General features: G+C 36.3%; 1 protein-coding gene across 1 annotated transcript in view; it reads left to right on the top strand.

Annotated features, from left to right (window-relative positions):
• Positions 1-13,587, top strand: part of Adgrg4 (adhesion G protein-coupled receptor G4) — an 87,592-nt gene that overhangs the window by 31,921 nt on the left and 42,084 nt on the right. Inside the window, exons 5-7 of the mRNA XM_026392201.2 lie at positions 6,083-6,246; positions 7,388-7,520; positions 9,265-9,383. Of these exons, the coding sequence (XP_026247986.2) occupies positions 6,083-6,246; positions 7,388-7,520; positions 9,265-9,383 (416 nt within the window). The remainder of the gene's footprint in view (positions 1-6,082; positions 6,247-7,387; positions 7,521-9,264; positions 9,384-13,587) is intronic.

The following is a 13,587-nucleotide window of genomic DNA, read 5'->3' as shown; positions in this document are numbered from 1 at the left end:
GACAAAACAAAAAAAAAGTTGAAATTAGACCAAGTTATCTATACTGCTCCTATATTTTCTAAAATTCCATGAATCTGTGACTCAAGGAAATCATGCTTTAAAGGGATGAAAATATATAGATGGCCAAATGCGTGAAGATTTATAAGACCTTTTACTTTCAGATGATGCACTTTTGAGAATTAGAAATTCCAAAGGGAATATGGAATGTTTAAAATGAGGAATGTCAACTACTCTAAGACTTGCTTGGGGCACAAATTTCAAGAGGCAATTGAAATAGGCAGAAACTGAGTAGTATCAAGGAAACCATGGTAAAGGCTCTCTGTCACCTGAAAAATGCTTCCTGTGATTTTCTCTGCACATAAATTAGTTTTCTATTAGAGGGACACCCAGAACAATAGGTATGGCTCTGTTAAATCATGATCAGTTGATTTTTTTAAAGAACATTAAATGTCTTACTCTATTTTCTGTTGCATTATCAGAATACTTCAGACTGGGTAATTTATAAAGAAAAGAGGTTTATTTTGGCTCATGGGTCTTAAGGCTGGAAAGTCAACAATTATATAGATAGACACATCTGGTAAGGGCATGGTGCTGTTTCAACTCATGGTGAAGAGGGGAAGGTGTGTGAGGGCAGGTGTGTGCAGAAGAGGTAAAACAGGAGAGGCAGCCTCATTTTATAACAATCTACTCTCCAGATAACTAATCCAGTCCCATGAGAGTGAGAACCCACTCCTAAGAGAAAGACACGAATCCATTTATAATGTCTCTGCCCTAACACCTCTCACTAGACTCCATTTCCCAAAAGTGCCACTTAAGGGGCGAAGTCTCAACATGAGATTTATTAGTGATAAATCATATTCAAACCATATTACTAAATGTGACTATCTTCTGAAAGCTGGACTTCATTTTTACTTATATGTTAAATATTAATAGGTGGGAGGTTCATATAAAAATAATGTAGGTAAATCCATTATAGATGATTGTCTTAGTCAGTTTGGGCTACTATAATAAAAATACTATAGACTGGGTGACTTAAACCATAGAATTTTATTTTTTATGGTCTGATAGCTGGGAAGAAAGCATGGCCAGGTCCAGATAAAGGTTTCTCTGTTTATAGTGTCCTTACATGGCAGAAAACAGAGAAAGAGAAAGCTGTCCTGTCTCTACTTACAATGGCACTAATCATGTTCATGACAGCACTATCTTCCTGGCTTAATTACCTCCAAAAGGCCACACTTTATAATATTTCATGATTAAGCTTCAAATTGTTAATTTTAAGTAGATACAAATTTTCAATCCCAAACAATTACTAATACAATATCAGAGATATTTGGGGTATACAATGTTCCTTTACAAAATTGTTTACAATTGTTCTTTATTGCAAGGTAAGATGTGGCCATTGTAAACCTTAGAACTTAACAGAAATATATGATACAGAAAATGAAAATCTCTGGGAAGTCACTTTTCCCTATTCCTTTAAGGACTTCTGTGAGGGATGGGGATGTAGATCAGAGACAGAGCACCTGCTTAGCATGCATGAGGCCCTGGGTCCTATCCTCAGCACTGAAAAAAACTGAACAACTTATTTTATACATTCCTCTAAATTTTTCTCATGTGTTTACTAAGAGAACAGAATCCTACTCTGTGTACTGTTTAACAACTTTCTTTTCTTGTTTTGTTATACATAGTGTTTTCTTATTTTGTATCTTTTTGGGCCAACACATACAAATATATCTTATACATTTTGATAATTACATAAGATTCTTTTGTGGGAGCATAATATGATGTATGTGTTCAGTTGTCTAATGACAGACATTTGAGTAATTTCTACCCAAATATATATATTTTATGCACCATTACTGGTACAATTATGGAATAGATTCCTGGAAGTAGGATTATTGAATCAAAGGTTTACCATCATTTTGGTATGTAATGACCAAGTTCATTTCAAGTGTTCCATTGAACCCACAGTACTACTTAAATTCGAAGCTGAGAGGATTCTACTCTTTTGCTTTAGAGATTTCTTCATCCTGATCTTGTGTCCTGTGTAGTTGGTACTATGTTTCACTTTTATACAATTTTTTGATACTTTTGATACAGGAAAACTTCTAAGGAAGAAATGGCCATGGACCGACTTCTTGTAAGTAATTTTGAAAAATCAACTTACATGAGACCAATATTATAATCAGGTATTAGATTAGTAAATAGATCTTTTACCCAAGGGTGTTTTATCAGGCAAGATTCATTGTTGACAATTGAATATCAAATTAAATTACTTCCACAACAATCCATTAAAAAAAACATCCCCTGCTTGTCTGAACTATCAGTGTGACAGTTTTTTGAAGCACATTTTGTGGGCTAAGAGAATGGGGAATGACGTGGGGATTGTAAATGTTACATAGAATTTCTTCTATTCTCTACAATTTCTTCTATTGTAGAGATCTCACAAAACTTCTAGCCTTTTTAAGAGTGACACAACTGTTTTCAAGACTGGTATTCACATATTAAATTTAAATCTACCCTCTATATTTGTATAGCTGTGAAATCAGAGTTTGGCAAAGTTATCTCCCATCATCCTTGTCCCAAATCTCAGTACTTATTTTAGTGCCTTAAAGTCTTACAATGGTACACTCTATGTACCATTTTTAAATGATTAGAAAGTACAGAGCTTTTAAGGTATTTAAATATGAGGTAAATATTTTGACTATACAAAATACATTAAGTGCATTATCTACCATCATTTAAAATACCTCCTATATGTAGTTGTCGGAATTTTAAAATATAACGTTATAGATAACATGATATAAATAAAACTTCAACTAGTAGTTGTAAAGGCTTTTTGGTGATAATCTGGTCAAGCTGCCTGGACTAGAATTCCTCCATTCCTGGCTGTGATATTTGGGACAACTTAATCAATCTCTGTTTCTTAATTTTCTCATCTTTAAAATGAGGATTGTTAGAAGGATATAATGAGATAATTTATGTTAAGTGCTTAGCAAAGGGCTCAGAATGCATTAAATGTTCCATGTTTACTATTATCACCACTGTGTTAATATCTAGATTCAGGAGCTTAGATTCTGCTCCTAATCTTGTTTCAGTGACTATGTACTTTTCTTTTGCATCCATTGGAACAGAGAGAAGAGCAAGGAATGACTACAATTTCCCATGTACCATACAGGTAGGAGCTGAGCTTATTCATAGCTGGTACATTTAGTTCTGATTTTCCTTCCATTTAATTCCATATGCACAGCCTGTTGGTCAGGTTGTCAGAAGGAGATCAAAGTACCTGATGGTTATTTTACAGATGCTGTAATTGGGCTTTTGCCTTCACGAAATAGTTGCTTTGGTTGGTCACAGCACAGCCTAGCAATCTGCCTACTGCCTCTTTGTACTGAGGAGAAAATGGGGTCCAAAGTGGTTATAATTTGGGGATAGGGGAATATACTGTTTGTTGTGGTCAATAAGGTTCATGAAATACTGAGCAGGAGAATTGAAAACAATGACAGCAACATAGAAAGCATCCCTGGTCCTGCTCAGATTCATGGCCCAGCTCCTCCTGGAACACTGGCTATCGTTGATCTGTTTAGTGCACATCATAATGGACATATAGCCAAAGAAGCCTCATGAACAGATCATTGAAATGTTCAAGGGGCTGGCATAGAGGGTCTGTTGCAAGCAAGATGAGAGGTTCAAAAAGAGGATTCTTATTAAGACTGGAAAACCAAAAGCTGAGAAGAGATAGGGTTCAAATTCAATGTGTAGGATGAGCAGGGACTTCACCACATATAGAACAGGGGATGGGGAGGAATCAAATAGATTGGATATACAGAGAGGTGTTGAGTAAAGGCATCTAACTTTCAACAACTGGTAGGAAACTCAGCAAATATGTTTTTCAAAAAACGATATGTACCAAGAATCAATTAGTAGGATGGCATCAAATTAAAAATCTACTGCACAGCAAACAAAACAAGAGTGTGATAAGAGAGCCTACAGAATGGGAAAAGATCTTTGCCAGCTACTCTTCTAACAGGAGATTAATACTCAGAATATATAAGGAACTAAAAAAATTAACACCATCCCCCCCAAATAATGCAATCAATAAGTGGGCAAAAGAACTAAACAGATACTTCTCAAAAGAAAAAATACAAATGGCCAACAAATATATAAAGAAATATTCTACATCTTTAGGAAATGTAAATCAAAACTATATTGAGCTAGGCATGGTGGCTCATGTCTGTAATTCCAGAAATTCAGGAGGATGAGGAAGAAGTGTAACAAGTTTAAGGCCAGCCTCAACAACTAAGTGAGGTCCTAAGCAACTTTGCGAGACTGTCCCTCAAAATTAAAAAAAAAAAAAAAGGTGGTGAGTACCTGGGAATGTGGCTCAGTGGTAAAGCACTTATGAGTTCAACTCTAGTACCAAAAAAAAAAAAAAATACATTGGGATTTCATTCCATCCATGTCAGTGATCCAGAATACAAATAATAAAAGCCAGTGAGGATGTAGGGTAAAAGGCATACTCACATATTGTTGATGGGATTGCAAATTAGTACAACCACTCTGGAAAGCAGTATGGAGATTCCTCAAAAATATATGACTCATCCATCCCAATCCTTGGTATTTATCCCAAAGAACTAAATTCATCATACTCTAGTGAAACAGCCACACCAATGCTTATAGTAGTGCAATTCACAATAGCCAAGTTATAGAACCAGCCCAGATTTCCATGGACAGATGAGTAAATGAAGAAAATGTGGTTTATATACATAATGGAGTTTTACTGAATCACAGAGAAGAGTGAAATTATGGCATTTTCCAGTAAATGGATGGAACCGGAGAACATCATGCTATGTAAGATAAACCAGCCTCAGAAAGTCAAGGGTCAAATATTTTCTCTTGTATGAAGAAGCTAGAGAAAAAGGGAAAAAGAGGAGATCACATGAAAATAGAAGGGAGATCAGTGGAGTAGAGGAAGGAGATAGAGGAAGAGGGAGAAGGGATGGGAAAAGGGATGAAAAGTGGAATTAAATTGACCAAATTAGGCTGTGTACATATATGAATATACCAACAGTGAAGTCCATCCTTATGTATAGCTATAAAGTACCAATTTAAAAAACAATGACTAGAGAGAAGGAAGACTTAAAGAGCAGAGGAAAGGGAGAAGGGGGAGTGAGGAAGGGAGGGTAAAAGGAAATATTGGGGGCTGAAGTTGAGCAAATTATATTTCATACACATGCAATTATGTGAAAATGAACCTTCTATTATGAATAACTATAATGTACTAATAAAATATTTTAAAACTGCATGTACTAATGGAAATGGAAAAAAGAGATATAGGTAAGTGTGAATTTTAAAAGGTTCCTCTAATGAAATATTAGAGGAATTTAGAAGGGTTAAGGACCTCACTGTATGGGTTGAGGTCAGGGACAGTCTATTCTTTTATAACATATGTTTTAGTGGACAGAAACACTGGATGGGTTTTTGTGACTGAGAGAAATATCTCCCTAAAGTTCAGCTCCCTCATCTGTAGAATGGGAATAATTAACCTTATAATGTTGCTCTGAGGATCAAATGACTCAAAACATGTGCAGCAAGAGCTCTACAAATGTTAGCTATCATTATCATCATTATTATTCCATTATAGAAATAAGCCTTCTGTGGATCATGTCTTTATGAACTAATTGGACATGTGTCTATTTGCCATATTGCACTAATGATGGATAAATTGGAGATCAGAAGGATAGAAGGTTTTCTCTGAAATAATAAGTCCTGAGCACTTCATACTTTCTATTAATTATTAGAAACTCCTGGAGAAATCTCATGGTTAGTCAATTTCCACATACTATAAATGTTGCTGACATTTCATTTGAAAATAGGTTTTCGGTTGTCTGTGAGAAAAAATTTTCAGAAGATTTCAACATGCTGTCTTCCATCATTTCTTAAGATTTTTCACTTAATATCTACAAAATGTTTGACATTTATGGACTACCAATTAAGGCAACTATACCAAATTTCAGCACTGCAGGCCAAATTGCACTGTGCTGACATAACTGCACATTTTCTTTTTTGTCCCATTTTGTAGCTGTGCTTGTCAGGTCATCATAAAGGCTGACTCTTCTTTAGAATCCACGGAATTGATCATCAAGATCAGAAATAAAATACATGGCAACTTCTCACGTGGAAACTTCACACAAGATCAGTTCACATTATTAGTAACGTCTGAACACATCACAGTGAAAAAGCTAGGTAATTATTTTGGTTGGGTGTTTCAGTATGAATTCACTCCCCCTCTTATAAAATTCATGATGTATTCAGAGTAAGGACCCTAAGCTCAGAGGGAAGAGAAGTCATCTTCATGATCCTTTCCACATCTGCAGTACCCACTTGTCCTGATGGCCTTTCTACCTTTAAAAGCTTGTGAAAGAAATGGATTGCCTGAGAGTTTATAAGAGATCATTTGTCAGCTGTGGATATTAGCAGTGGCCAGTCTACCCACAGTGTGGGAGGATTGTCTCTCTTGCACAAAACACCCTGAAGCCCAGAGAGCTTTTTTATTACACACAATAGATGCCTAATAGATACTTGCTAATTTATTGTTTCATTCAGGCATCCTATTCATCTTGAGAAGTGACTTGGGAACTGTCCCAGATTTCTCTTCTAGGCCTTTACTTTCCTGATTAGGAATGCTTAACTGGTAAAAGTAAAACCCTACCAGTCTACTCCACTTCTCTCCCATTGCTGCCAGCTTTGTTTCTTGCCCCAACAGACTGCCATTAAAACTTTCTAGTGAATCTGGACATACACAGATATTCCTACTCACAATGCGTGGCAGCAAGTGAATGAAGTAGCAGAGGGCAGGCTGTGATTGCACAAGAGAGAGAGTGGGATGAGAGGCAGAGAAGTGGGAGGGCACAGGCACAGCCCATTGTGCAAACGATGCTGATGCTGATAAATGTGTCCTGAAAGTGATAGGAAGGTACTTTACCTCCTGGCTCACAGAGAACACTGGGATGGGTGGTTTAAAAGAAGGGCAGTTGACAGGTGGATACTTTGAATGCTTTCCTCTAACACCCTTTTATGTGACTGGAATTTTTTTAATGCATATATACTATTTAAACAACAACAACAAAAATAATTTTTCCTGTCAACTGATGGCTTTAATGAAAAGGACTAAACCCGTGGCTATACTGGATGGCTTATTTAAACAAGAATACTCTATTTAAAGCTATTTTCAATGCAGCCTGATTTAAATGGCCTGGTAGAAAGAGCCTCCTCTTTTATTTGCTGATGTGTGTGTGCAGGGTAGTAATGATGGGTCGTAATGGATGCTTATGATACTTTTAAGAGCCTTTTGCCCTTGAAAATGTGCATACATTTTTCTCCGTAGATCCAGGAAAGTGTGAAGCCCACGAAACACCCACTAAATACAAAGGGACATATAAGTGGCTATTAACCTACCCTACTGAGACAGCCCAAACCAGATGCATAAAAAATGAGGATGGAAATGCCACTAGAATCTGGTATGTACCGGCCAAGTTCTAATTGTTAGTTCACATATACAAAGATTCGCTTCGTTGGGGGCATGTTTCTATGTCATTTCTCTGGGCGTGCTCCCTCCCCTCCACCTCTACTGCCAGTCTTTCTTTTCTTCACCTTATGGATTTAAACATACATATGCAATATAATAAGAAAATAATGTCAAGAAGACAAAGAGAGAAGTCAGTCACCATCCCACCATTGAACACAGCTGTTTTTAGGTTGGCATGTTGTCTTTCTCTGTATGCCTTTAAATTTTCTGTGGAGGTAATCACAGTTCAGTTCTCCAATCCGTAATGTAATTTACGCTTTCACTCAATGGTTTATCAAACATTTTCCATGTTTTAGATTCATCTTTTTAATGATTATTTCAAAAATCGGCCTCAGATGCTGTCTCGTTGATGGGCCATAGTAATTTACTAAATCACTCTTCTATTGTTGACTTTATCATTTTCCTTTTTAAAATCATCAGCCCTTTTTTCTTACTCTCTGCTGTTAATGGTTTATGCCATTAACTTAAGTGGGCAAGACCAGAAGGACAGCAGGTTTTGACAGAGGCTTAAAAGCACTCTTAGAAAGCCACATCTCCAACTGTATGCTACCTTTCCCTGCCTACATCTAATCAGTCCTCAAGGAGGGCAGTTCTGACAGCCATAGTCAGGGTCCACATGGAGCCTCTCCTTTCCAACCTCACTGCTTGGCGCAAGCCCATTACTAGCTCTCACCTCCTGTTAGAGTAGTCCCTTCGCCTTCTAAGCACCAGCTACCCCAGCTCCATTACACACTGCTGCCAGCATGATTATCCCAAAGGCTGACTGTCATCATGTCATACTCCTACTCAGGAACAAAATCCAAACCCCTAAATGCAGTCCTCCAAATTGTAGACTCCCTCTCCTGCTGTCTCGTTCACCACTTCCCCTCCCTTTACCATGCATTCCAGCCAAAAAGACCATTTGTTAGTCTGGACTCAATGGACACTTCCTTGTGTATCTCTCTGTGCTTGTGCTGTTTGCTGTGCAGGGAGATGGGGGTCAGGTGGGCAAGTTGTATGTCTTTCTTTGCCTCTGTCCTTTCAGCACTGGGCTTAGCTCAAGTGTTGAAACTAAGTTCTTGCTTGATGGTTTGATACATTCCATTTTGTTTATACAGTTTTTCTTATATTTTGTCCAATTTTAAAGAAGGTAACATTTAGAATCTGAAACCACTGAACTACACAAATCTCAGGGGAGGATCAGCCTAGAACATAATGGGTGCTCAATGAATGTGCTGGCTGACTTGAACTGTGTTAAACTGGATGAGGCACTGGGAAGGGTGGCTGAAAGTGTCAGTGAGCTACAGAGGGTTCTATACTAATCACCTAGAGGAAATTTATATGCTGAGTTAGAGACTGCATTCCCACATTTCCCTTTACAATTACAGGTAAGAGGAGGAAATGAAGGTAAGTAGTCATGTTCAGCAGACTGACATCTCTGCCTTGACTCTTGATCAGCCAGACGTTGCTCTGCCTCCCTCCCCCATCTCCCTTGCCTAGTCATCCTCCCACCTGCTGACCCTAGTTTCACTTGTCTTCCAAGAACAAATTTTTCTTCACTTTACAAAGAATTACTGTATTCCTGCCGGTGCTATCTTGGCCAGAAGGCTGGGGGTGGGTCAGGGAAAGGCATGCCAAAGATAGAGCTGTTTTTTCATCCTAGGATGTCTTTTATTCCTCCCTTCTCTCTTTTTCAGTTCAATCAGCATTCAAACAGGCAAATCTCAGTGGGAGAAACCAAGATTTAAGCAATGTAAATTGCTTCAAGGACTTCCTGAAAAGATTGTGGATCTTGCTAATATTACCATCAGTGATGGTAAGATTGTTTTGTACACATCGGAGAAATAATGGAACCTTAGCTAGTTTGCCTACTTGTCCTGAGACCAGAGAGTACAGGCAAACCTCGTTTAATGAAAATCTACCCTATAATAATCCAGTTTCAGAAACTAGGTAGTTAGTTTAAGTTGCTGGAAGTGGTGGGGATGTGACAAGTTAAGACTATCACGGTTTTTTATTTTGTTTTATGAATTTTTGTTTTATAATTTTTGACTTACTATTTTTCATTTTATTTTAAATTTTGCAAAAAGTTTAATTTATAAATACCTCATCTAGTCCAATATTCAAAGATAAAAATAATCTACAGTGAAACATCTCCCTCCCAGTGGTGGCCCCAGCCATTCAGTGACTATTCACAGAGAGAGTATACACATCTATAAAGAAATGTGTAGGGGCTGGGATTGTGGCTTAGCAGTAGAGCGCTCGCCTAGCACATGCAAGCCCTGGGTTTGATCCTCAGCACCACATAAAAATAAATAAATAAAATAAAGGTATTGTGGGCTGGGGATGTGGCTCAAGTAGTAGTGCGTTTGCCTGACATGTGCAGGGCGCTGGGTTCGATCCTCAGCACCACATAAAAATAAAATAAAGATGTTGTGTCCACCGAAAACTAAAAATTAAATATTAAAAAATTTTCACTTTTTTTCTCTCTCTGTCTTAAAAAAAAGAAATGTGTACACATACGCACTTGTGCCTGTATATGTTCTCCCTCCCTTTCTCTCTTTTTTTCCAATTTTTTTTATTGGTGCATTATAGTTGTACATATTGATGGGATTTGCTGTCCCATATTTGTTACATGCACACTCTCCCTCTCTTTTGTATACAGGATAGAGCATGTCATACATACCATTCTGTACCTCACTCTTTTCTCTTAACAATATAGAGAGGGAATTATTATATCATTATATAAACAGCTTATTCATGCCCCCACACTAACTATATTATATTTCATGAGTGTTCTGCAGTTTATTTACTGGTAATTTATTTATTTATTCATTCAATAAACTTATTTTTAATTGACACAAAAACATAAAAGTTGTACACATTCATGAGATGTGATGTTTGATATACGTAAACATTGCATACTATTTAAATCAGATTAAATATATTTATTTTCTCAAACATTTACCGTTTGTTTATGGTGAAAACTTTAAAAATACTTTCTGGTAGCTTTCTGAAATGTATAGTACATTATTGTTTTCTGTAGACACCCTACTGTCCCAGAGCTTCTTGCTCCTGTCTAACTGTAACTTAGTACCTATTGATCAACCAAACTCTCCCCATTTTTGAAAAAAACTCTCCATAACCTATTTATTTAAGCTTTTTTCTATGTATGGATACTTAGATTATCAGTAACATTTTCCTTTAAAAACACTATCACAAACTATTTTTACTTATTTGTGTTTTTTATTAAAAGGAAAAATAGCATATGTTTAAAAATATATTTTTATTAGTATGTAAAATGTTTCAGAACTGGCATTCTCTAAGCAGCTGATGTAGAAGGATTCATTTCTTTTCAGATTACATTTATAAACCATGTTAATTTTTATTCTGGTTTGTGAAACTTCATTAGTGTATTCCATACTGTTAGATAAAAGAGACTCAAAACAAAGTGTATCTCTTTAAACTACATTGGGATATCATTTTTCTAATCAATTCACCAAACACCTAAAAGGCCAATAACATGCTGTGTTGATTAAATTGTTCTAAAACAGGTACTTTGATAACTTACAAGTGGGAATATAAAAAACACTGCTGTAGTGGATATCATAGGTATGACAATTTGTGCAAGTAGGGTATAACTGAAGCATAAATTCTTGCAAGTGGAATGGGTAGGTTAATCTTATTTGAGATGATGTCAAAATTCTCCCTATAGTAGTTACACCAATTTATTCTTAACACAGCATGTTTTTAGACTCTTGGGTCTTTGTTGATTTGATTAACAAAAATTGAAGTCTCGATGTAGTTTAATTTTTTGGTAATGATATTCATATGTCTATATCTATTTAATATCTACAATTTAGAAGAGTATTTTTTTCAGAGGGCTTTTTTTAGCACATTCAATAGCTTGTGAAACTAGCATCATTAATTCTGAAACATTTTCCCAAGAAGAAACCTTGTACCCATTAGCAGTCTATTTATCTCTCTTTCAGTTCTTGTCCAGCATGCGTCCACTTTGTATCTCTCTGAATCTAAGCATTTCATAATGTTTTGGAGGTTTGTCCATATTGTAGCATGTGTGGGAATTTCATTTCCTTTTTTGTAGATCTGTGTTTACTTTTGTTATGTATATATTGAAGTGTAGAATTGCTTGGTTCCTATAGTAACCCTACAATTAGCCTTTGGAGGACTGCAGAACTTTCACACAGCTGCTGTACCATCTTACATCATGCCAACACTGTCCAAAGATTCTACTTTTCTTACATATTTGTAAACACTCATTATTGTTCATTTTTAAACTATGGTTGGTGATAATGCCTCCCCCTGACATGGGCACCTTCATTCCTGATTTTGGTAATTTGTGTCTTCTCTTTTTGTCTTGGTTAGCTAAAAGATTTTGAATTTTGTTGATTATTAAAATAGTTTCTTCATTTGGAGGAGTTTTAGGTTCACAGCAAAATTAAGCAAAAAACAGAATTCCCGTATACACACCCCCTTGACACATGAATAGCTTGCCCTCAACATCAACAACCCTCACCAAAGTGCTACATTAGTTACAACTGATAAACCTACCCTGAAAAATCATAATTGCTAAAAGTTCATAGTTTCCATTAACATTCACTCTTAGAGTTGTTTATTCTATAAATTTGAACAATTGTATCATTCAGAATCAATTCACTACCCTAAAAATTCTCTGTGCTTCACTTATTCATTCCACACTTCCAACTAACCACTGGAAACCACTGATCTTTCTACCATGTTTTTGCCTTTTCTAGAATGTCATGTAGTTGAAATTATATGGCATATAGCCTTTTCAGGATGGCTTCTTTAACTTAGTTATATGCATTTAAGGTTCTTTCATGTCTTGTCATGGCTTGATAGCTTATTTCTTTTTAGCACTGCATAATATCCCATTGTCTGAATGTACCACATTTTATTTATTTGGTTATCTACGGAAACAAATCTTGGTTGTTTCCATATTTGAGCAATTATGAATAAGACTGCTATAAACATCAGTGTGCATGTTTTTATATGGATTTGTTTTCAACTAATTTGGGTAAATACCAAGGAGTGAAATTGCTGAATTAAATACTAAGAGCATGTTAAGTTTTGTAAGAAACTGCCATATCTTCCAAAGTGGCTGTATTATTTTAATTCCCATCAGCAGTGAATGAGAGTTCCTGTTGCTCCACATCTTTACCAGCATTTGATGTTGTCACTGTTTTGGATTTTGATCATTCTAATAGGTGTGTGATGGTATCTCATTGTGTCTTTAATTTTCAATTCCCTAATGACGTGTGAAGTTGAATATTTTTTCATAACTTACTTGTCATCTGTATATCGTTTTTTGGTGAGGTGTATGGTATACACTGAATGTTTATGCCCCATCACCAAATTTATATGTTAAAATCCTAATCCCAAGGTGACCTTATGGTAGGTGATTAGGTCATGAAAGTGGAGCTCTCATGAATAATATTAGTGCCCTTATAAAAGAGGGCCAAGGGAGCTTGTCTGTACCTTCCATCATCTGAAATTATAGTGAAGAGATCATTGTCTATGAACCAGGGAGTGGGGCCTCATCAGACATTGAGTTTGAATGGATAAGGAAAATGTGGTATATATGCACAATGGAGTTTTGCTCAGTCATAAAGAAGAATGCAATCATGTGATTTGCAGGAAGCAGAAAGTCAAGGACTTCATGTTTTTTTTTAATATGTGGAAGCCAGAGAGAAAAAAGAAAAGAAAGGAGAATCTCATGAAAATAGAAGGGAGACCAGTGGAGTAGAGGAAGGGGGCCTGAGAGAGAGAGGAAGGGAGGAAAAAGGAAGGTACCTGGGAATTAGTTTGACCAAATTATGTTTGTGCACTTATGAATATGTAACAATGAAGCTGAATATTATGTACAATTGTAATGCACTAGTAAAAATGATCTTAATAAAAATGAAAGGGAAAAACTAAATTTCATTTCTATGCCAGTTATCAGATGTGGCTTTACTGCATAAATTGGGTCTCTGCCATAATGA

This window comes from Urocitellus parryii, chromosome X (genome assembly GCF_045843805.1).
Source record: "Urocitellus parryii isolate mUroPar1 chromosome X, mUroPar1.hap1, whole genome shotgun sequence".
NCBI classification, from domain to species: domain Eukaryota; kingdom Metazoa; phylum Chordata; class Mammalia; order Rodentia; family Sciuridae; genus Urocitellus; species Urocitellus parryii.
Note: the sequence above shows the minus strand (reverse complement) of the source record. Positions and strands in the feature narration are given on the sequence as shown.